We start from the raw sequence: 24,673 nt of genomic DNA, 5'->3' as shown, positions 1-24,673 counted from the left end.
TCGACCAAGAAGAAGAACCAAGAGATAAGATGGCTTCATACCTTGCTCCTTGTGTGTGTGTGTAGGTTTACTCATTACACCTACTTCTGTGTGGAAAGAAAGTGTGGTGTAATGGTTAGGTTGCTGGAGTCCTTTCAGCAAATTGAGGTTGCTAAATTATAGGGCGCATCCAGACTGTCACTGTTTTAAGGTGGGATTCAATCACATACTGGCAAGTTCAGGCTACATAGTTTAAATTGATTTGATGCTCTTGCGAAACAAAACTGCTTCCCCAAAAGATCGGACTTTTTGTGCTAAGGGAAGTGACCGAAAATGTATTGGAAAGTGTGGGGTAATACTTGTTTCATTGCAACAGTTGTCTAATCTTCCCACAAACAAACAGGAGTGACCACTCATTAAATAGCCAGCTTCATCTAACCTTTCCACAATCAAGTTAGAATGAAAGCCCATTAAACAGGTTGTCTGGAAGCAACTATAGTTGATGTCGTTGATTGCGCAATGAGCCTGCTCCCACAGAGACTGAACTTTGTGCAATGAGGAAAAGTGATGGAAAAATGCACTGGAAAGTGTGGAATAGCACTTGCTTTGATGCTTTGTCAAACAAATCTGAATGAATATTCAATAAATAGGTTGTCTGGAAATGCCCTTGGTCTCTAGGATTTGGAGAAACCCGGATAAAAATCCCCATTTGCTCATGAAGGTCGCTGCACAGTCTTGAGCTAGTTGCTAGTCTTATCTCAAAAGTGTTGTGAGGATAAAATGGTGGTGAACTTTGCATGCATCCTTGAACTCCTTGTTCAAGTCCTGAGGGTATGAACAGAAGGAAAGGTGATTTCCCACCACCACCACACACACACACACGGAGTAAATGTAAATGTAAATTTAATTTTTAGGTTGCCTATCTGGCCGAAGCCACTCTAGGCGACGTACATATTAAATTTCAATAAAATACAATAATTACAATAAAATACAATATAATCAGCAGTAACAAAAATAACAACATATGCAGTACACAACAACGGGCATTCAGTATGTAATTAGCCCATCCCGGCGGTCCCAAAGGCCTGTCCAAACAGCCACGTTTTTAAGGCTCGGTGGAAGGTATCCAGGGAAGGGGCATGCCGAAGATCGAACGGGAGGGAATTCCAGAGAGTGGGGGCCGCCACCGAAAAAGCCCTCTCTCTAGTCCCCACCAACCTAGCTGCTTTTGTTGGTGGGATTGAGAGAAGGCCCTGCATGGCTGATCTTGTCGGGCGGCATAATTGGTGATGCTGGAGGTGCTCCTTCAGATAAACTGGGCCGAAACCGTATAGGGATTTAAAGGTTAGCACCAACACCTTGAATTGGGCCCAGAAAACTACTGGAAGCCAGTGTAGATTGTAGCCAGTGTACTCTTAAAAATGTTAATGTGTGAATATGATAAACAGGTGTCCCAAGGCATTGGCTAGGGAGATGTTTCACACACTGTGTAGTAAAAAACAGTGGATTCTGCTAGGATACCTTTACCTTTCACACATTACAGAGCAGCAAATTTATTTATTTATTTATTTTATTTATTAGATTTTTATACCGCCCGACAAGCAATAGCTCTCTGGGCGGTGAACAACAGAAAACCTGGGGTTTGCAACCAAGGGTACACTTGACAGAAAATTCAAGATGATCCAGGCTCTCGAGTCAGTTCACACGTGTTTTAAAAGTATTTTAATGTAGCTATTACTGTTTTTTATTCTTTACCTGTAGAAGCTTGCTTCTTATAAAAGAATTCATGGCATTAACAGACTACAGATGGTTATGACACTAACTAGAAATTAAACAAAGAAAATCTGGTTATCTAGGATTTTTGCTACAGTTTCCATTATCTTTAATGTCATGATTAGAAATCTAAAGATTCTTCTTGAGAGAGATTTATCAAAAGAGCGTCATGAGTTGCTAAAGGATCAAAGACTATTTCGTAATCGAGCACGAAAACATTTTGTAGAAACAAATAAAAGAAGGAGGTATGTTAATGTAGGACATACTTTATTTTTAAGTATATGTTTATTCTTGGGGATTGATTAGGTGGGTCCAGGGGATAGTACATACTTCTTTGTGGGACGAAGTGGTGCCAGTTGCCTTGAAAGAGGCAGTGGTTCAGCCCCTCAAGAAGCCCTGCTATGGCAGCCAACCTCTTTGCAAATATCCCATTTGATGCAAGGTGTTTGAGAGGTTCATGCTGGGTCAGCTTCAGGCATATTTGGAAAAAATATATTATTTAGATCCATTTCAATCTGGCATCAGGCCCGGTTTTGGCACCGGTTGGTTGCTGTGATTGATTGGAAGAAATACAGAAGACGTATAACCTTTTAGTCCTGAATCTTTTAGCAGATTTTTATACTATTGACCATGGTATTCTTCTTGATTGGCTCTGTGGGCTGGGGTCAGAGGCACAGCAAAATGATGATTCTGTTTCTACCTGCAAGACTGCTTCCAGATAGTGGCTTTCTTGACCCCATGACAATTATGTTGTGTGGCTCTGCAGGCTCCCTTATGTCTCATGTGCTGTTTAACATTTATATCCAGCTGCTGGGTGAGCTCATCAGGAGATCTGTGTATGGTGCATCAGCATGCTGATGATACCCAGCTCTGTCTCTCCATACCATCTCAGTGTCTCTTGAGTGGCCAGTCATTTTAATGATTGTTTTTATTGCTTTTAATTTTTTTTCTGTCACTGTACACTGCCCTGATGTTTTGTGAGAGGGTGGTGTATAATTACTTTTACAAATAAATAAATAAAACCATCTGAATCTGGAGATTGCTGGTGTTGAACTGATGTCTGGAGGCAGTAATGGGCTGGATAAAGACCAAAAAACTGAAGCTGAATACCATCAAGACAGAGGTCCTGTGGGTGGGAGATTCTCGAGTCTGTTAATTGGGTAGGCACCCTGTTCTAGATGAGGTTGCACTCCCTCTGATGAAACAGGCACATAGTCTTGTGGTGCTCTTGGATTCATATCTTATCTCTGGAAGCCCAAGTGGATGACTTGCCAGCTACAGTCATTCCTAGACAGGGATAATCTGGCCACAGTGATGACATTCTTGTAATCCCAGGTTGGATTACTGTAATGTTCTCTACATCAGGCTGCCCTTGAAAAAGGTTTGGAACTATGGCTGATACAGAAAGCTGTGGCAAGAGTACTGACTGGTTTACCAGCTGAGCTGATATAACACCAGTTGTCTGTACTGGCTGCCTGTATAGCACTGAGCCCATTTCAAGTTGTTAATGTTGAAGCACCTTCCTCTAAATTATCCTGCCTGGGCATTAAGATGTGCTGGGTAGGCCCTACTTGTTTCATTGCTAAATATGGTTTTTTATTTCTGTGACTTGTGAAAAGGCCTATTTGATGGTAGCTCCCTGACTCAATCTCACAGTCAATTACTGTAAGGTGACATTGGTTTTATGTTGGGAAATGTTTGTAAGGAACATAAAAAAATAAACATGTTGCTTGCATAAATATTCAACCCCTGTGCTGGGGAGCTCCCAGTTTACACAGATGGAAGAAATTGCCTTATTGAGAACACAGTTGCCTTACCATTGGCCTCCACCTGAGAACCATTAAAGTTGTTATCACATTGTCAGGATAAAAACCCCACTGTTGAAGGATCATTGGTCAGGCTGTGGATCTGAAGGAAAATGAACATCAAAGAGCATTCTACAGAAGTGACAGAGAATGTAATACAAATGGCATAGATTAGGAAGAGGGTACAAAATAATATCCAAGTGTTTGGATATCTCAGTGAGCACAGTTGGATCAACAATCAGGAACTGGAAGCTGCCTCACACCACCCACGCACTGCCAAGAAAAGGCCATTCCTCAAAACTCAGTGCTCGAACAAGAAGGAGACTTGTGAGAGAGCCACAGAGAGGCCAACAACCACTTTGAAGGAGCTACAAAGTTCAGTGCTGGGAGTGAAGTAATGGTGCATCAGTCAACCATATCAAGAGCTCTACATAATGCTGGCCTGTATGGAAGGGTGGCAAGAAACAAGCCATTACTCAAAAAGTACCATTTGAAAGCACATCTGGAGTTTGCCAGAAAGCATGAGAGTGCTCCAGCTGCGATGTGGGAAAAGGTTTTGTGGTCAGATGAGACCAAGATAGAGCTTTTTGGCCAAAACTCAAAGCACTGTGTGGCGCAAACCTAACCCTGCCCATGCCTCTAGACACACCAACCCTACAGTGAAGTGTGGTGGTGGCAGCATCATGCTGTGGGGATGCTTCTCATCAGCAGGGACTGGGCATCTTGTTAAAATTAAAGGAAAAATGGATGGAGCAAAAGAACCTGTTCCAGTCCACTAAAAAACAAGCTCGGGAGGAAATTTCCTTTTCAGCAGGACAATGATCCCAAGTACAAGGCCAAAGCAACACTGGAATGGCTCAAGAAGAAAAAGGTGAATGTCCTACAGTAGCCCAGTCAAAGTCCTGATCTCAATCCCATTGAGAATCTGTGGTGCTCTTTGAAAATTGTAGTCCACAAGCAATGTCCAACCAACTTGAATGACCTGGAGTGAATCTGCCAAGAAAAATGAGCCAAAATCCCTCACACTGTGTGCAAAGCTGGTGCATACCTACCCCAAAAGACTTAAAGCTGTTATTGCAGCAAAAGGTGGCTCTACCAAATATTAATGTATGTGGGTTGAATACTTACCCAAGCAGCATGTTTCAGTTTTTTATGTTTCTTACAAATATTTCCCAACATAAAACCAATGTTACCTTTTGTTGTTGTTGTTATGTGCCTTCAAGTCAATTACGACTTATGGCGACCCTATGAATCAGCCACCTCCAGTAGCATCTGTCATGAACCACCTTGTTCACATCTTGTAAGTTCAGGTCTGTGGCTTCCTTTATGGAATCAATCCGTCTCTTGTTTGGTCTTCCTCTTTTTCTACTCTCTTCTGTTTTCCCCAGCATTGTTGTCTTTTCTAGTGAATCATATCTTCTCATGATGTGTCCAAAGTATGATAACCTCAGTTTCATCATTTTAGCTTCTAGTGACAGTTCTGGTTTAATTTGTTCTAACACCCAAATATTTGTCTTTTTTGCAGTCCATGGTATGCGCATCTCTTCCAACACCACATTTCAAATGAGTTGATTTTTCTCTTACCCGCTTTTTTTTCACTGTCCCAGCTTTCACATCCATACATAGATATCGGGAATACCATGGTCTGAATGATCCTGACTTTGGTGTTCAGTGATACATCTTTGCATTTGAGGACCTTTTCTAGTTCTCTCATAGCTGCCCTTCCCAGTCCTAGTCTTCTTCTTATTTCTTGACGATTGTCTCCATTTTGGTTAATGACTGTGCCAAGGTGTTGATAATCCTTGACAAGTTCAATGTCCTCATTGTCAACTTTAAAGTTACATCAGTCTTCTGTTGTCATTACTTTAGTCTTCTTGACATTCAGCTGTAGTCCTGCTTTTGTGCTTTGCTCTTTAAAGTTCATCAGCATTTATTTCAAATAATTATTGGTTTCTGCTAGTAGTATGGTATCGTCTGCATATCTTAAATTGTTGATATTTCTCCCTCCAATTTTCACACCTCCTTCATATTGGTCCAGTCCTGCTTTCTGTATGGTATGTTCTGTGTACAGATTAAACAAATAGGGTGTTAAAATACACCCTTGTCTCACACCCTTTCCGATTGGGAACCAATCGGTTTCTCCATGTTCTGTCCTTAAATGTCACCTTGCAATAATTCATTTTGAGTTTCAGTGTTTCAAAATAAAATATACAGAATGAAATTACAATGTACCACTTGTAATTCGGTAATATCAGAGCATTGGTCAGGGATCTGATTACTTTTGCAAGGCATTGTGCATGCTAAACTAAATCACACCTAGAAAATTAGGTATCTTAATATTAGCTTCTTGTTACACTAGAAGATTGCCCCACTGCAATCAAGAAATGTATAGAGTTCATTGGTTTGCATTCCTTGGTTTGTATATATTCATGTAACATGAGATTCCTTGAGTTGCTGTCTCTGTGATGTACTGTTAAACTGCTGGTAATACTCTGTTTTGATACTACACTAATCTACAAAAGGCATTCTGTACAGGTTTCAACAAGCAGAAACCTGGGAGAAATCACAGATTTGGAGAAGGAATTAAAAAGGAGGGCAATGCAATGGACTTAATAAAAACATTTGTACCCCACCTTTCCTCAAGTGAGCTGAAGGTGGCTAACAACAATAAATTAAAATAACAAGAACACAATAACAATACCCCCCCAAGAAAACAATGATGAACCCAGTCCTGGGATCACTTGGTTTAATGAAATAAGTTTGGAGGCTTATCCCAAAGACATGTCCAAAACACCAACAAGCTGAAGAATACAGTTAGGATGTTGATGGGAACCTAGTCTCCACCTAGTTAGAGCATTTGTATGAGATTAATTTATAGTTCTCAAGATTATAAACAAAGGAGTAAATCTCCCCTGGATTCACAAAGACCTGAAGCAATAAAATATATACAATTATATATGTTACCCCTTGCTTGATGTGCTAAGAAATGATTTACCTTTTAGTGACAGTAAGCTCACCTTTAAGCCCTGGTAAATGAGGTCTTGCAATTCCTTGTTATAGAAGTCCTTAATATAAGATAAACTAGTGGTGATTAATACTTTGTCTGTGTTTGGTTCTCTGATGGCTGGTAGACTAATTAAAGATTTAGTAAATTAGCAGAGTTTAGCTTAGCTTTGCTTGCTTAGCACTGTGTGCTGCATGGATATGATTTTACCTGAGAGAAAGCGAACTTTTACCTTACTTTAAATCACTCAGACTTACTTGGTTTCAAAATAAAAAAATACTACTTTATTAATAGAAATACATACTGGATAGGAAAGGTGCAACTTCTCACTAGCTAACTAAGTTGAAGGCTGCAGTGACCATGCCTGGACACTACCCCTCATGCTAGAGAAGAGACAAAGAGAACATGGTTCCTTCTCTGGTGGTCAGCAGAGAAAACAGGAAGGTGAGTCAGAGGTATGAATAGCTCCTTGAGACATCAATTTACATGGAAGGAAGACAGACAGAAAAGATGAGCACAGGTCAGTGGCAGCCTAGCCAGCTATGAGGACTATATCTCCCATGCAAAGAGGACCAAATGGGAGTTGCTCTTTAAGAAGCAGAAAGCAGAGAGTAGGAATAAATGGACAGTTCTCCCAATGGAGGGCTGTAGAAAGTGGAGTCCCTCAAGGATCGGTATTGGGACCTGTACTTTTCAACTTGTTCATTAATGACCTAGAATTAGGAGTGAGCAGTGAAGTGGCCAAGTTTGCTGATGACACTAAATTGTTCAGGGTTGTTAAAACAAAAAGGGATTGCGAAGAGCTCCAAAAAGACCTCTCCAAACTGAGTGAATGGGCAGAAAAATGGCAAATGCAATTCAATATAAACAAGTGTAAAATTATGCATATTGGAGCAAACAATCTTAATTTCACATATACGCTCATGGGGTCTGAACTGGCGGTGACCGACCAGGAGAGAGACCTCGGGGTTGTAGTGGACAGCACGATGAAAATGTCGACCCAGTGTGCGGCAGCTGTGAAAAAAGCAAATTCCATGCTAGCGATAATTAGGAAAGGTATTGAAAATAAAACAGCTGATATCATAATGCCGTTGTATAAATCTATGGAATACTGTGTACAGTTCTGGTTGCCTCATCTCAAAAAGGATATTATAGAGTTGGAAAAGGTTCAGAAGAGGGCAACCAGAATGATCAAGGGGATGGAGCGACTCCCTTACGAGGAAAGGTTGCAGCATTTGGGGCTTTTTAGTTTAGAGAAAAGGCGGGTCAGAGGAGATATGATAGAAATGTATAAAATTATGCATGGCATTGAGAAAGTGGATAGAGAAAAGTTCTTCTCCCTCTCTCATAATACTAGAATTCGTGGACATACAAAGAAGCTGAATGTTGGAAGATTCAGGATAGACAAAAGGAAGTACTTCTTTACTCAGTGCATAGTTAAACTATGGAATTTGCTCTCACAAGATGCAGTAATGGCCACCAGCTTGGATGGCTTTAAAAGAAGATTAGACAAATTCATGGAGGACAGGGCTATCAATGGCTACTAGCCATGATGGCTGTGCTGTGCCACCCTAGTCAGAGGCAGCATGCTTCTGAAAACCAGTTGCCGGAAGCCTCAGGAGGGGAGAGTGTTCTTGCACTCGGGTCCTGCTTGCGGGCTTCCCCCAGGCACCTGGTTGGCCACTGTGAGAACAGGATGCTGGACTAGATGGGCCACTGGCCTGATCCAGCAGGCTCTTCTTATGTTCTTATGTTCTTATGAGAGCCTCCATTATATCACTTAGCCTGAAAGTGAAAGAAAAATGTCACAGAAGGGCTATCCCTGTGGCTTGCAAGGTATATCACAGTAGAACAAAGTCACGTGTACTCTCAGAAAGGTTGACTCACAGTAAATTCTTAATGCATTTCCAGTACAGCTCCTCACTCTTAATGTAATTTTTTAAGCTAAAAATCTGAAAGAGTCTTTGTTCTGTGATTCACCCTGGGGTGCCATATGTTGAACTAGTGATAGAATCGAATTACTCCATCATAGATGTTTACTTCATTTACTAGTGCGTAAAGGTGAGGTTGCAGCTATTAAGAGGAAAATCATTTCTTGGCATTTCGAGGAATGGATGTTTATGTGTGTAATATATTATGTGTGCATCCCAGAGTAGTGGTGGACAGCATTGTGGGGCTGAGCCACCCACCTGACCACCCTCCAGCTGAATTGCTGCTGCATACTGGGACACGGGTAGAGCAGCAAGGTTGGTTGCAATGTACCTGCCAGCATGTTTGCATCGCTTCAACCTCACCACCACGTCCCCCTCTTCATTCCCATATGCAGCAACAACTTAGGTGGAGGGAGGTTATGTTAGCGGTGCAATCCTACCACTGTATCCACTGCTGTCTCAGTGACATCTGCACTAAGGGTTTGCAAGATTGATAAATGCATATTCTAGATTTATTCATGCTGAACAGTGCCTGCTTATAGCACTATTCTGTGCATTTTACTAAGCTAGTTATATTGAGTTGAATTGGACTTGCATCCAAGTAAATGTACATAAAATTATTATTTTTATTATATTTGTTAATTCCTTTATATAAAAAAGTCTCAAAGTAACTTAACAACTAGATAAAATACAAAGTAAAATCAATTAAAAGCCAAATTGAAAAACAGTGAACAGTACAATAAGGACAAGCCCTACCAAACCCATTAAAAGGTGAGTAACTGTGGTGTATGCTCATATAAAACATAAGCAGAGCCCTGCAGGATCAGGCTAAAGGCCCATCTGGGCCAACCAAATGTCCATGGGATGCCTGCAAGCAGGACCCGAGCACAGGAGCACTCTCCCCCACTCCTACGGTTTCCAGCAACTGGTATTTCGAAGCATATCCCCTCAGACTATGAAGGCAGAGCATAGCTAGTAGCCATTGATAGACATGAATTTGTCCAATCCTCTTTTAAAGACATCCAAGTTGGTGGCTGTCACTGTCTCTTGTGGGAGCAAATTCCATAGTTTAATTGTGTGCTGTGTGAAGTGCTTTCTTTTGTCTGTCAATCTTCCAACATATGAATGTTTACTTAGAAGTAAGACCTACTGTGTTTAATGGGGCTTACTCTTGGGTAAGTGTGCATAGGACACTTACATTCTAGAGCTGTAGTATACTTAAATTGCAGTCCCATTCATGCACCCATGTTTTAGTATCCCACTGGACTCAGACTTACTTCCTCCCCCCCCCAAAAAAATATGCAGGACCTGCACAACTAATATTTTTGAATTTTTTGAAATGTGTTGTCATTAACCTGACAACAGCTGATCATTATAGTGACAAGCAGAAGCCAGTAGCTCACCCAAAGACCTGGGTAATTAAATATGCATTTCACTGCCAATGAAAACTCAAGAGGTGGCACCAACGATATTTGGGAAAGAATGGAATTTCATATTCTTGGCTACTGTACCAATAATGCCTTCTCCTGTGTCACTGCATATTGAAATTCAGCTCAACACAGAATCCTCAAGAGGGCAACCCTGACAGATCTTAAATGGATGTATAAGAAAGTGTCAGCATGAATAAAGGAGTGTCAAGCATGTAGGTCCTAAGCTATATAGGGCTTTGTATGTCAGTGAACTTGGAACTTGGCTTGGTGGTTCTCCCACCACAATATAATACAGTAGGGCCCCACTCATACAGCGGGTTACGTTCTGGACCCCCGCTGTAAAGCGAAAACTGCTGTAAAGCAGAACCCATTGAACAGAATGGCGCACGATGCCCGAAAACCGCCGTAAAAGCGGAACAAGTGCCGTATGAGTGGGGCTTTAGTCTAATTGCATCTAACTGAGACCGCTGTATTAGTGAATCGCTGTAAAGCGAAGCGCTACTGCTATGCACTTTGTAAGCTGTTCCAGACAACTGGTGTGCCAGGCCAATTTCAAAGGCATCCCCACACACATTGCATTCCCATACTCCAGCCTTGAGGTTACTAACATGTGGATTGCTGTAACCAGGCTGTTCCTGACCAGGAATAGCTGCAGAAACTCCTCACTGTGGCAGCCAGTTGTGCCTCCAATGATAGTGGTAAATTTAGGAACACCCCCAAAATATGTGTCCACACCATAAGGGGTGGACACCTGGTGTAGAATGGGCAACCAGCCTAATTCCTGGACCTGCCCACCCACAGTGCCTTCATCTTGTCAGGATTTAACCTCAGTGTACTGGCCCTCATCCAGCAGACGATTGCTATATGGACAAGCCCAAGCAAAGGATTGGGCTTGTTGATTCCCCCCTTCCTGCATGGCTAGGAGGAGGACTTGTGTTGCGATTGCTTTCAGTTTCAAAGACTCTTAGCGTTAGGTGCAAGCCAGGAATCCTGGCTTACAACAAACAATAGTTAGTTGCTAAATGAGCTAATTTCAAACCATGGGTTGTTTTTATTTATTTAACAAAATTTTAAGTGATGAAACTATGGTTTGCTTAAATTAGCTATAGTTAGTACAAAATACAATCCCTGGTCCAAATGATATGATCATCCAGTTTTAAGGGAAACTGAAAATAAAACCTTATGTCTTCCTCTGGGCATGTGGGAGGAGAGGTGGGGAGATGTGAGCCTGAGCTTTGCTGTGGCTTGTTGTTCCTACATGTGCATGTTGCACTATACTATTGTTTATCATGACTTGTGAACATAACCAGCTTGTTCTATCAGAGGACATGACAAACCGTGGTTAACTAAAAGCAAAATTTCCAAAACCATCCTCCTGGCTGCATGGGAGGAGTGGGGGGGGGACATGTAAGCCTAGGAGGGGGTCAGGATCATTCACATCATGCTAAACAATCAATAGTAGCCGTTGTTGTCAAGATATAATGACCTGGTCCATACATCATAATAAACCATAGTTAATGTTAAACGATGGTTTATAGTTAATGCTTAACAATGTTTTACTCTGTTTAACTGTGGTTTAACATAATTAAGCAGCATGACATGCGAACACACCCAATATATCTTAGGTAGGTTCCTCATTTGCAGTAGGTCTGGAGATGATACATGCTGCATTGACTCAACTTCATGCACAGCCAGCTAATCCCTATCAAATCCCAGGTACATCTGGGAAGCTGGTATATACAGCAACTAATGATATTGCTTGTGACTGGTCAGAACTATTGCAACAAGTCTCGGGAATACAGTTCCATAGGCTTGTAGCTGCTATTTGGGAGCTGTTGTGACTGCTCTAATCAGTGCCACTGAAGGCTTTTGCTAGGCCTGTGGACCGTACAATACTTAGACCAAGGTATGCCTGGGTTTGTAGGAAATGGGAGTTCATCAGCACAGCAGATTTTATTTTTAATGTTTGCACAGTGATATTAACATTTAATTTTTGAGTGTTAGAATACAATGAATTCACAGCTCTTTTTTATTTATTTGTAATATTTACATCCTGCTGCTCATCACAAGTGAACTCAGGGGATGTTACAACAATTTAAAATACAGTAAAACAATCCATCATATATTTGCAGCTGTGTGACTACATACATAGATATTTAAACTTTTAAAAGGAATATTTTTTGAAACATATACCCAAATGAGCCTAGTGTCTTTACATGAAGAGCAGATGGATTTGGAGAAGGAATGATATAAGCAAAATGGTGTGAGCCACTTATAATATTATGGTAATTATTTTTATTAAGATGTGGTTGTTTTTACATAGAGCACTTGAAGATAAATGGAAAGATGTTGAAGAAAAAGAACAAAAATTTAGAGAACAAATATTGTTGCAGAGGAAACTGAAACATCAGGAGGCAACTGAAAAGTTCCAGCGTGGTCATCTTCCATCTTCACAACGGAAGAGAGGAGGAGGTTTGTAAATTACATGTAGTTTAAAGAATGCATATAATGCTTGCTTTCTCAGTTAACTAGAAATAATTTTCATTGCAGATCAGTATTCATCAAATAAATTTATGCAAGGCATGAAAAGTATATTAAATAAAGACATTTTTTCCTGCAAAAGAAATAAAAAATGGAAATGGTTGTCAGCTCTTCACTAAGACAGCAGTGTCGGTGGGGGTGCAGGCAGGCCTGGAGATTCCTTGGTAATTGCCAGGCTGTAAGTCCTCAGCCGGCAGCTTGGCTATAAATCTGCCAGGCTAGCAAGGAGGAAGCAAGATAAGGGCAGAGGCCGTTCGAAGCTTACGTGCCAAGCCAGAAATCCAAAAGAGACGTCAGTGAAGGTCCAGGTCTAGTTTGCCGAGATATCAGTCCAAGTCAAGGTTCAGGGGATAGGAAGACACACAGTGGTCACGCCTGACGTTGTAGTCAGCAACAAGCTGAAGCCAAGGTTTGACTTTTAAGGAGCAGGTTTGTCAGCAGGTGTGAGCCATCAGCGTTTTGGCCTTAAGTGGACAGGCCTGCCCCTCTTCTGCCTGACCTTCTGCTGTCTACGTTCTGCAGGTGAGGGGGAGGTATCCTGTTCACTGGCTGCGTCTGGCTGAAGGGCTTCAGCTGTGTCTGGGGTGCTTTGCAGCTGAGGGGGAGAAGGAGCTGGGTTCTCAGGAGTTTCCTCCGTTTCTCCTGGGTTTGCTGCTTCTGGGTCTGCTGCTGTTACTCCTGAGTCATCCTCATCTGATGAGTCCTCTGACGGGGCCATGACAATGGTAAACAACAGTTTGTTGTTGTTATGTGCCTTCAAGTCGACTATGACTTATGGCGACCCTATGAATCAGTGACCTCCAAAAGCATCTGTCATGAGCCACTTCCAGTCTGTGGGCCATTGTTTAGTTTCCTGACAAATTTTTGTCAAAATTTGGACAGATTCAGTCGCAGTGGCTTGTAGCAACTCTGTTGGTATGCCATTTGTTCCTGGTGATTTGTTTCTTCCAAGTATTTTAAGAGCAGCTTTTACCTCCCATTCTAACATTTCTGGTTCATCATATGGTTCCTCCATGAATGAATCTGTCATCCTTGCATCTCTTTTATAGAATTCTTCAGTGTATTGCTTCCATCTCTCCTTTTATTTCATCTCAGTCAGTCAGTGTGTTCCCCTGTTGATTATTCAACATCCCTACTCGTGGTTTAAATTTCCCTTTCATTTCTCTAATCTTTTGGAACAGGACTCTAGTTCTAACCTTTTTATTGTCCTCTTCTATTTCTATACAATAACTATTGTAATTCCCAAGAGTTGAATAACTTCCGCCCAGTCTCTAATTTACCATTTCTGGGCAAGGTGATTGAGCGAGTGGTGGCCAAACAGTTACAGACACACTTGGATGAAGTGGATTATCTAGATCCATTCGAATTGGGCTTCAGGACTGGTCATGGAACTGAAACAGCCTTGATCGCCCTGGTGGATGATATGAGGAGGGCGTTGGATAGGGGAGAATATACCTTCCTCGTCCTCCTGGATCTCTCAGCGGCCTTCGATACCGTCGACCACGGTATCCTGTTGGATTGCCTGGAAGGATTAGGAATAGGGGGTACTGTTTTACGGTGGCTCCGTTCCTATCTCTCAGACAGATGCCAACGGGTGGCATTGGGGGATGAGGTCTCAGACCCTTGGCCTCTCAATTGTGGAATGCCACAGGGTTCTATCCTCTCCCCCATGCTATTCAACATCTATGTAAAGCCACTGGGGGCCATCATCAGGAGATTTGGGCTGCGGTGCCACCAATATGCGGATGACACTCAGCTCTATCTCTCGTTTAAGTCCTCACCAGAGTTGGCTGTGGATACCATGTCCAAGTGCCTAGAATCCGTAAGTGAATGGATGGGAAGGAATAGGCTGAAACTAAATCCCGACAAGACCGAGGTGTTGCTCGTGGGAGATAGGGGCAGGTTGGGGGATATAGACCTGGTGTTCAATGGGGTAAGATTACCCTTAAAAGACCAGGGTCATTCTTGACTCCCAGCTGTCCATGGAGGCTCAGGTCTTGGCAGTGAGCCGGGCAGCTTGGTATCAATTACATCTGATAAGGAGGCTGCAACCCTACCTTCCTGCCCGTCTGCTCCCACGGGTGATACATGCCCTGGTCTTCTCCCGCTTAGACTACTGTAATGCGCTCTACGTGGGGTTACCTTTGAAAACGGTCCAGAAATTGCAACTGATACAGAATGTGGCGGCACGTTTGATTAAGAACAGCCGTCGCCGTGATCATATCACTCCGGTGTTAATAGATCTACACTGGCTACCAGTTGTTTACCGGGCCCAATTCAAGGTGTTGGTGTTGACCTTTAAAGCCCTATACGGTTTCGGCCCAGTTTATCTGAAGGAGCGCCTCCAGCATCACCAATTATGCCGCCTAACAAGATCAGCCACACAAGACCTTCTCTCGCTCCCACCAGTTAAGATAGCGAGGCTGGTGTGGACCAGAGAGAGGGCATTTTCGATTGTGGCCCCCACCCTCTGGAACTCCTTTCCTTTTGACCTCCGCCATGCCCCTTCCTTGAAAGGTTTCCGCCGGGCCTTAAAGACCTGGCTGTTCAGGCAGGCCTACAGGACCTCTGGGGTGGGTTAGTTTTTAATATGGTAATATTATTATTGTTGTGGTCCTCATTGACTTTTATTGTATTTTTACTGTGAAGTTGTACGTTGCCTAGAGTGGCCGTTAATTCGGCCAGATAGGCGACTCACAAATAAAATTTTATTATTATTATTATTATTATTATTATTATAGTTCTCTGTCCCTACGTACTAGTCGCTGTATTGCTGCATTTAGGGCTCTGACCGTGTTTCTATCTCCTCTTGCTTTTGCTTTCCTTGTCTCTTTAACCATTTTATGAGTTTTTTCAGTCATCCATTGAAGTCTTTCTTTTTAACTAGAGGTATTGTCTTTTTGCATTCTTCCCTGATACTGTCTCTGACTTCATTCCATAGTTCTTCTGGTTCTCTGTCAACTAAGTTGAAAGCCTCAAATCTGTTCCTTATTTGATCTTTATATTCTTCTGGGATGTTATTTAAATTGTATTTTGGCATTATGATTGCTTTGTTGTTCTTCTTTAGCTTTACTCTGACTTTCGATATGACCTGTTCATGATCTGTACCGCAGTTTGCTCCTAGTCTGGTTTTTGCAGAAAGTATGGAACTTCTCCATCTTCTGTTGCCAATTATATAGTCAATTTGATTCCTATATTGACCATTTGGTGATGTCCACGTGTACAGTCGTCTTTTCGGTTGCTCAAAAAACATGTTTGCAAGAAACAAATTATTGACTTCACAGAATTCAATAAGTCTTTCTCCTGCTTCATTTCTGTCTCCTCAGCCCCATTTCCCCACAATTCCGAGTTCTTCTCTGTTCCCTACTTTGCATTCCAGTCCATTTTAATTCACTTATGCCAAGTATTGTAATGCTGATACGTTCCATTTCTTGCTTGACAATTTCTAACTTTCCCTGGTTCATGCTTCTCACATTCCATGTTCCTATTGTGTGTGTCCTACAACTCCGGACTCTTCTTTCACATCTGTGTGCATCAGCCTCTGGGCTTCCTTTCGGCTTTGACCCAGTTGCCTCATTATTCACAGCGCTACTCGTACTTGTCCTTTGTTCTTCCCCAGTAGCTCGGTGTGTGCCTTCTGACCTGGGGGTCTCATCTTCCAGCACTATCTCCTGTTGCATTTTGGATACTCTGTTCATGAGGTTTTTGTGGTAAGAGGTATTCAGAGGTGGTTTACCACTGCCTTCCTTTGAGTTTGGATGAATCTTGGTCTGGTGTCTCAGCATTGACCATTCCGCCTTGAGTGCCCCTGCTAGGAGTCTAGTCTCTTGGTCTAGACTCCTGACGGCATTGCTCTCAACTTCTTCAACACTCTCAAACCCCCTCACCACATTAAGGTGTGCATCCTAGAGGGATTTATTTTAATATATTTTAAAATGTGTTTTTATGATTTTTAAAGTGTTTTCAGAGTTTTTGTTTGGTGCCTTGGGCTCCTACTGGGAGGAAGGGTGGGATATAAATTAAATAATGGACGATCTGGATAGAGCTCCTATAAGAAGAGTTTTCACAGCCTTACGTTTTCAAGTAATGCCCACGGCCTTCCTTGATGGCAGGTTCCGTGGTATTCCGGTGGCCCAACGCCAATGCATTAATGGCTGTAAGGCGATAGAGGAGATTGATCATTACCTCCTTTACTGTCCTCTCTATGACGATCCCTATGACAAGTAAATTTTTATCACCTTTTCTAGATTCCCTTGCTCCTTATTCAGATAGAGAAAAGGTATCCGTGCTTTTAAATGATAATTTTAAGCCAATGACTCTAGCGGTTGCCAATTTTGCTTTGGCCGCCCAAAAATTGAGAGAGTCTTTTGTCAAAGGGCTAGTTACCCCAATGTAATCTTTCTATTTTAATATTGTTAATGGAATGTCATTGTAATAAATGTACATATGTTTTATGCACATGGCCTATGGCTAAGCTTGCAATAAAGTATATGTATATATATATATATAAATAAATAAATAAATAAATAATGAAACAAACAAGCAAAAACAGTGTTTAAAAAAGACGTAATTGTATTTCATGACAATATCAACAAAAACAATAAAAGTCAGCAAAAAGAAAAACCTATAATAAAGATGGCATAAAACCGTTAAACCTTTTTTAAAGATGTCTTGAAAGCTTTTTAAAAAATGTTTTAAAAGATGTTTTGTTTTAATGTATTTTAAAGTCTTTTTTTATTATGTTTTAAAATGTTTTTAGTGCTTTTGTTTGCCGCCCTGGGCTCCTGCTGGGAGGAAGGGTGGGATATAAATCAAATAATAAATAAATAAAACTGGGCAAATGAAAAGGTCATACCTGATACTTTCTGGCATATAAGTGGTATATAAATCAGTTAATCACTGATAATCACCATCATCATAATACTGAAAAAAACATAGGGAAAGTGCTAAGCAAGCCCATTCTGGAGGCTATTCCATAGCTGAGGTGCCACTAACAGAAAGGTCTTGCCCCTAGGTTGTTCAGGTTGTTATTTGTTAAAACAAGCACTTTAAACTGGGTCTGGAAGTGGACTGGGAGCCAGTGATTGTCTGCTCTTTTAGCCTGTTGGATGCAAGAATTATTTTACTGCTGCATTTTATTAATATTACATCTGTAGCTTACAGATATATTATTAATATTACATCTGTAGCTTATATTACATTTGTGCACTTTGATTTATTTTTTCTGCTATTTTATTCTTTTATGACATTTGTTTCTAATATTTTTATGAATTGTTAAGCTATCCTGAATATCATTTATGGCAGAAAGGCAGCATACAATTTAGAAAAAACAAATATTTTTGGCCAGGCATTTCTTATGGCCATTGCCCTCACCCCACCTCCCCCACGTTTATCAGGACTTTTTATTTCTGTCTACCAAGAGACAGCTAGAGGGACAATCTACCAGGAAGTTCTTTTTAAAATGAACTGGATTGAAATGAACTGCCCAAGAATGCTACCATGGATTGTACTGTTTCTTGTCCCTTACGTTGAATACTCCTTGCTCCTTGTTGCAATGACATGTGCATAATTCAAGATCTTTGTTCTCCCTTTCCCTTTTTTCATAAGCAGTTAGCAGTATCATTTGCAAATCTGACCTTTAGTTTTGAATATACTATATTTATTAGATGCCTCAGAAATTCAAAGAACATCTTAGGAATTTCAGTAGTTGGTAAAGCATTTAAATAAGGCAAAGAGTGTTCAGAGTTTGTAAAGCTGTGGTGTGTGGGAACAACGAGGCATAAGTGAGGCAGGAGACAAAATGTTAAGGATGTTAGTACTGGACTGCTGATGTGGGCATAGCTTTTAGAACTGTATGATTTTTTAAAAAACCTATTTCTGAATCTTTTTATGTTAATAACTTGAAATTTTATCAAATGTTAGTGTTGTTCCTCTTTTTAACACCTAGTGCAGAGAAAACCCGAACCTAAATTAGATGAAGCTCTTCAGAAAATTCAAGTAACAGGATTACATTTGTCATCATCCAAAGTCATTGGAAGGTAGACATTCTATTTGTTTAATTCAAGCATACAATTGCTGCAGTTCTTGTGGGCTGAAGCTATATACAAGCTTTTATAAAGTGTTTATTATGCTTTTCTGCATTCCCTGCTGAACAGTGTGGGATGGAGCTTGGGGGACTGCTGGGTGGGAGGAGGGAATGGGAAACTTTCCTTCTGGGAACTTCCTTAACATCTTAGGTTCCAGGCCCAATTCAGGGTGATTCCTCCTTCCTCCCCCCCACTCCATCCTATGTTTTTCAGGGGCCCCCAACTCTCCAGAAAAGCTTTTCAGGGGTGCAGGTACGTAGGGTAGGAAAGGACAGGAAACTTTCCTTCTGTGAAGTTCTTTAAGTTCAGTTATCTTAGGATCCAGGACATAAGCAGTAAATAAAGGGACACACATTTTAAACAAAAATATACATTTAGCAAAATAAAATTTTAGCATAGTATATAACGTGCAATTAAATGCAACATCAGCAAAATCTTTTGTTCATAGTTTAGGGCAAACTTTCACTGAAGTATATTTTTCACAAGTACATTGTACTAAATTTTAGTATGCAAAATGTTTCACTTTAGATATAATTTTAGAAGTGATTAATGTGAAACTTTTTTCATGAAAGTGACTATAATGTTTCTTCTCTACAAGAACTGCTGACACAACTTCCTCAGCTACCAGAAATGATCCCTTTCATTGGAAACAGAGCTCAGTAAAAGCTGGCTGTGATAGGATAATGCAGGAAAACAGCAGGGCAAATCTGGATAGTGACCAGCTGCTCTTCCAGCAAAAACTGAATGAAATGCAGCAGCAACTGCAAGAACAGCATTTCAGCAACCTTCAGGTATGATGACCTGGCAGTAATTTACTTTCTCTTACTACTTAAAGGTACAATTCAGAAACCACCTTTCAAAGCAATTTAAAATACAGGAAGTCAGTGTAACTTCCACTGGGTTGCTAGGTCATTTGATGGAACTGAAAGGGATTTGGAATGGGGTATGCCTGCCACATCGCACATTCCCAGAACACCCCTTTTTCAGGACTTGCCCATCTCTGAGCCAGGGTGGAGGACTTACACCAGTATGAGTCTTGATGAGCTGGTGTAGCCCTGGCTGATACATCTATGCCAACCCCTCTTTATCCCAGCGGATCTTGAGTTTGAATTGCTCCCCAAGTAGGAGTATTTATTTATTTAAAACATTTATATATTGCTTAATCATTTGCATTTCTAAGTGGTGTATATAAAAACAAGTCATACATAAAATAAACAATAACACAATAAAATCATCATAAAATGTTCTAATTGCTTAGGCCCGTAGACTTTAATAGGAGTACTTCAGCTTCAGTGATGGCTTAAGAATTTTGAAGTCCAGAACTTCCAAGACATCTAGAGACAAAACAGCATGATTATTCCCTGTACATATATAATGTCATGGCCCCATTGGAGGACTCATCAGACGAGGATGACTTGAGAGTAACAGCAGCAGACCCAGAAGGAGAAACGGAGGAAACTCCTGAGAACCCAGCTCCTTCTCCCCCTCAGCTGCAGAGCACCCCAGACACAGCTGAAGCCCTTCAGCCAGACGCAGCCAGTGAACAGGATACTCCCCCCACACCTGCAGAACGTAGACAACAGAAGGTCAGGCAGAAGAGGGGCAGGCCTGTCCACTTAAGGCCAAAACGCTGATGGCTTACACCTGCTGACAAACCTGCTCCTTAAAAGACAAACCTTGGCATCAGCTGGTTGCTGACTACAACGTCAGGCGTGGCTTCGTGTGTTTCCAGATTCCCTGAACCTTATCTTGGACTGACCCCTTGGCAATTGAACCCGGACCTCTACTGACCTTGCTTCTGGACTTCTGGCTTGGCACGTAAGCTTGGAAAGGGCCTCGCTGTTATCACGCTTCATCCTCATTAGCCTGGCAGATTTACGACCAGGCTGCCAGCTAAGGACTTTCCCGCCCTGGTAAATACCCAGGAATTTCCAGCCCCCGCCTGCACTACTGTCTCGGTGCAGAGCTGACATATAACTACACATGAAAGGGCACTCCATATGACTTCAACAGAGCCTTCCTTGTCCTTGGCATGTCACCCCTGTGAGGGTGAATCACTACTGAGCCAGGTGTGTTGCAGTTTGCCTGTTGTTGTTGTTGTTATGTGCCTTCAAGTCGATTATGACTTATGGTGACCCTATGAATCAGTGACCTCCAAGAGCATCTTGTCATGAACCACCCTGTTCAGATCTTGTAAGTTCAGGTCTGTGGCTTCCTTTATGGAATCAATTCATCTCTTGTTTGGCCTTCCTCTTTTTCTACTCCCTTCTGTTCTTCCCAGCATTATTGTCTTTTCTAGTGAATCATGTCTTCTCATTATGTGTCCAAAGTATGATAATTTCAGTTTCATCATTTCAGCTTCTAGTGACAGTTCTGGTTTAATTTGTTCTGACACCCAATTATTTGTTGTTGTTTTTGCAGTCCATGGTATGCGCAAAGCTCTCCTCGAACACCACATTTCAAACAAGTTGATTTTTCTCTTATCCACTTTTTTCACTGTCCAACTTTCACATCCATACATAGAAATCAGGAATACCATGGTCTGAATGCTCTTGACTTTGGTGTCCAGTGATACATCTTTGCATTTGAGGACCTTTTCTAGTTCTCTCATAGCTGCCCTCCCCAGTCCTAGTCTTCTTCTGATTTCTTGACTATTGTCTCCATTTTGGTTAATGACTGTGCCGAAGTATTGATAATCCTTGACAAGTTCAATGTCCTCATTGTTAACTTTAAAGTTACATAAATCTTCTGTTGTCATTACTTTAGTTTTTATGTTCAGCTGTAGTCCTGCTTTTGTGCTTTCCTCTTTAACTTTCATCAGCATTCTTTTCAAATCATTAGTGGGTTCTGCTAATAGTACGGTATCGTCTGCTTATCTTAAATTATTGATATTTTCCCTCCAATTTTCACACCTCCATCTTGGTCCAATCCCGCTTTCCATATGATATGTTCTGCGTACAGATTAAACAGATAGGGTGATAAAATACACCCCTGTCTCACACCCATTCTGATGGGGAACCAATCGGTTTCTCCATATTCTGTCCTTACAGTAGCCTCTTGTCCAGAGTATAGGTTGCGCATCAGGACAATCAGATGCCGTGGCACCCCCATTTCTTTTAAAGCATTCCATAGTTTTCCATGATCTACACAGTCAAAGGCTTTGCTGTAATCTATAAAGCACAGGGTGAATTTCTTCTGAAATTCCTTGGTCCGTTCCATTATCCAACTTACGTTTGCGATATGATCTGTAGTGCCTCTTCGCTTTCTAAATCCAGCTTGGACGTCTGGCATTTCTCACTCCATATATGGTAAGAGCCTTTGTTGTAGAATCTTGAACATTACTTTCCTTGCATGGGATATTAAGGCAATAGTTTGATAATTACTGCATTCCCTGGGATCCCCTTTCTTTGGAATTGGGATATATATTGAACGCTTCCAGCCTGTTTGTTTCGTTTTCCATATTTCTTAACAAATTTTTGTCAAAGTTTGGACAGATTCAGTCTCAGTAGCTTGTAGCAACTCTGTTGGTATGCCATCTGTTCCTGCTGATTTGTTTTTTCCAAGTATTTTAAGAGCAGCTTTTACCTCACATTCTAAAACGTCTGGTTCTTCATCATATGGTTCCTCTGTGAATGAATCTGTCATCCTTGCATCCTTTTTATAGAGTTCTTCAGTGTATTGCTTCCATCTTCCTTTTATTTAACCTCGGTCAGTCAATGTGTTTCCCTGTTGATTATTCAACTTCCCTACTTGTGGTTTAAATTTCCCTTTAATTTCTCGAATCTTTTGGAATAGTCTCTTGTTCTTCCCTTTTTGTTGTCCTCTTATATTTCTATGCAATAACTATTGTAATAGTTTTCTTTGTCCCTACGTACTAGTCGCTGTATTGTTGCATTTAGGGTTCTGACCGTGTTTCTATCACCTTTTGCTTTTGCTTTCCTTCTCTTTTTAACCATTTTAAGAGTTTTTTCAGTCATCCATTGAGATCTTTCTCTCCTTTTAACTAGAGGTATTTTCTCTTTACATTCTTCCCTGATCATGTCTCTGACTTCACTCCATAGTTCTTCTGGTTCTCTGTCAACTAAGTTGAAAGCCTCAAATCTGTTCCTTATTTGATCTTTATATTCTTCTGGGATGTTATTTAAATTGTATTTTGGCATTATGATTGCTTTGTTGTTCTTCTTTAGCTTTACTCTGATTTTCAATACGACCAGTTCATGATCTGTACCGCAGTCTGCTCCTGGTCTGGTTTTTGCAGAAAGTATGGAACTTCTCCATCTTCTGTTGCCAATTATATAGTCAATTTGATTCCTATATTGACCATTTGGTGATGTCCACATGTACAGTCATCTTTTCGGTTGCTCAACAAATGTGTTTGCAAGGAACAAATTAAGGGCTTCACAGAATTCAATAAGTCTTTCTCCTGCTTCATTTCTGTCTCCTAAGCCCCATTTCCCCACAATTCCTAGTTCTTCTCTGTTCCCTACCTTTGCATTCAAGTCCCCCATGATTATCACCATATCTTGTTTTGGTGTGTGATCAATTTCCTCCTGTACTTCTGCGTAAAAACTCTCCCATTGTTCTTCTTCTGCATTTGACGTTGGAGCGTGGACTTGGATGATGGTTATGTTAATAGGTTTCCTGTTTAATCTCATTGATAACACTTGCTCAGACCTTGCGTTGTAGCTCCTAATTGCTTTTGCTACATCAATTCTCACTATTAAAGCAACCCTGTTTCTTCTTGATTTCTCATTTCCTGCATAAAATATTTTGTAGTTGCCTGATTGAAAATGTCCCATTCCCGTCCATTTTAATTCACTTATGCCAAGTATTGTAATGCTGATACGTTCCATTTCTTGCTTGACAATTTCTAACTTTCCCTGGTTCGTGCTTCTCACATTCCATGTTCCTATTGTGTGCATCATACAACTCCGGACTCTCCTTTCACATCTGTGTGCATCAGCCTCTGGGCTTCCTTTCGGCTTTGACCCAGCTGCCTCATTAGTCACAGCACTACTCATACTTGTCCTTTATTCTTCCCCAGTAGCTCGGTGAGTGCCTTCTGACCTGGGGGTCTCATCTTCCAGCACTATCTCCTGTTGCATTTTGGGTACTCTGTTCATAGGGTTTTCGTGGTAAGAGGTATTCAGAGGTGGTTTACCATTGCCTTCCTTTGAGTTTGGATGAATCTTGGTCTGGTGTCTCAGCATTGACCATTCCGCCTTGGGTGCCCCTGCTAGGAGTCTAGCCTCTTGGTCTAGACTCCTGATGGCATTGCACTCAACTTCTTCAACACTCTCAAACCCCCTCACCATGTTAAGGTGTGCATCCTAGAGTTTGCCTAGTTGTTCACAATAGCGTACAACTCTCTTCCTGCCTCTACTTTGCTCCTCTCCAGGCCTGCACACTATTTCTACTTCTGCTCTACCTGAGACGAGCGTTACTCTCTGCAACAGGATTGTACCTAATGTATTTACACTCACAAAGTTGGTTAGGTTGCTGTTCTCAAACTGCTTACTGTGCAGTCATCCTATGGAAATCAGCATAACTGCTTGAATAATAAAGTGGCTGGAAGTTGAGTGGCAGGCTAAATCTCTGCCTGTAATATCCTTGGTGTAGTTCCTTCAGGTCTAAAGTTTGGACTCTTGGTAGGATAATGCAGGAAAACAGCAGGACAAACCTGGCTTAGTAACCAGCTTTCTCTTCCAGCAAATTCTGGATGGAAATACAGCAGCAACTGCAAAAGCACCATTTGAATAGATCCACAAGACTGAGATTCCTCTGATATCTAAGGAGACTGGAAAAAAATCACATCGTGGCTTACCAGTAGCAAGTCTCCTGGTATTAAAAGTCACCATTTTACCTCTAATATTTCTATACGTAGGGGACCAATTCCTGAACATGTAAGACATTTCATCATTCTCTGCTTATTTGTGTGTTTATTTTTTTTTTAAATCCAAAAAGAGAGTAGTTAAAAACATCTTAATATTTGTTTTTAAAGCAGTGATAAGGCTATATTGATATAATTAATAACCCAGTTCAATGTTACTTTTTAAATGGCCAGTCAGAATTAAATAGATTAATTAGTAATTTTTCTGCACTTACTGTTTTTATTTCAAAAATA

The 24,673-nt window shown here is 41.1% G+C and overlaps 1 protein-coding gene across 4 annotated transcripts in view; it reads left to right on the top strand.

The window, feature by feature from the left end:
• Nucleotides 1–24,673, top strand: part of CEP126 (centrosomal protein 126) — a 40,493-nt gene that overhangs the window by 299 nt on the left and 15,521 nt on the right. For 3 of the 4 annotated variants that reach the window (XM_061628758.1, XM_061628756.1, XM_061628755.1), the window contains exons 2-5: nt 1,878–1,997; nt 12,246–12,394; nt 18,411–18,501; nt 19,148–19,340. In XM_061628758.1, coding sequence (XP_061484742.1) covers nt 19,233–19,340 — 108 coding nt within the window. In that variant the 5' untranslated portion in view covers nt 1,878–1,997; nt 12,246–12,394; nt 18,411–18,501; nt 19,148–19,232. Of the gene's footprint in view, nt 1–1,877; nt 1,998–11,772; nt 11,829–12,245; nt 12,395–18,410; nt 18,502–19,147; nt 19,341–24,673 lie in introns of those variants that run through there. The other variant, XM_061628757.1, reaches the window with a different exon arrangement.

The sequence above is a fragment of the Rhineura floridana genome, chromosome 5 (genome assembly GCF_030035675.1).
Source record: "Rhineura floridana isolate rRhiFlo1 chromosome 5, rRhiFlo1.hap2, whole genome shotgun sequence".
Classification (NCBI taxonomy): domain Eukaryota; kingdom Metazoa; phylum Chordata; class Lepidosauria; order Squamata; family Rhineuridae; genus Rhineura; species Rhineura floridana.
The sequence above is the reverse complement of the archived record's forward strand: the minus strand, read 5'-3'. Positions and strand labels throughout refer to the sequence as shown.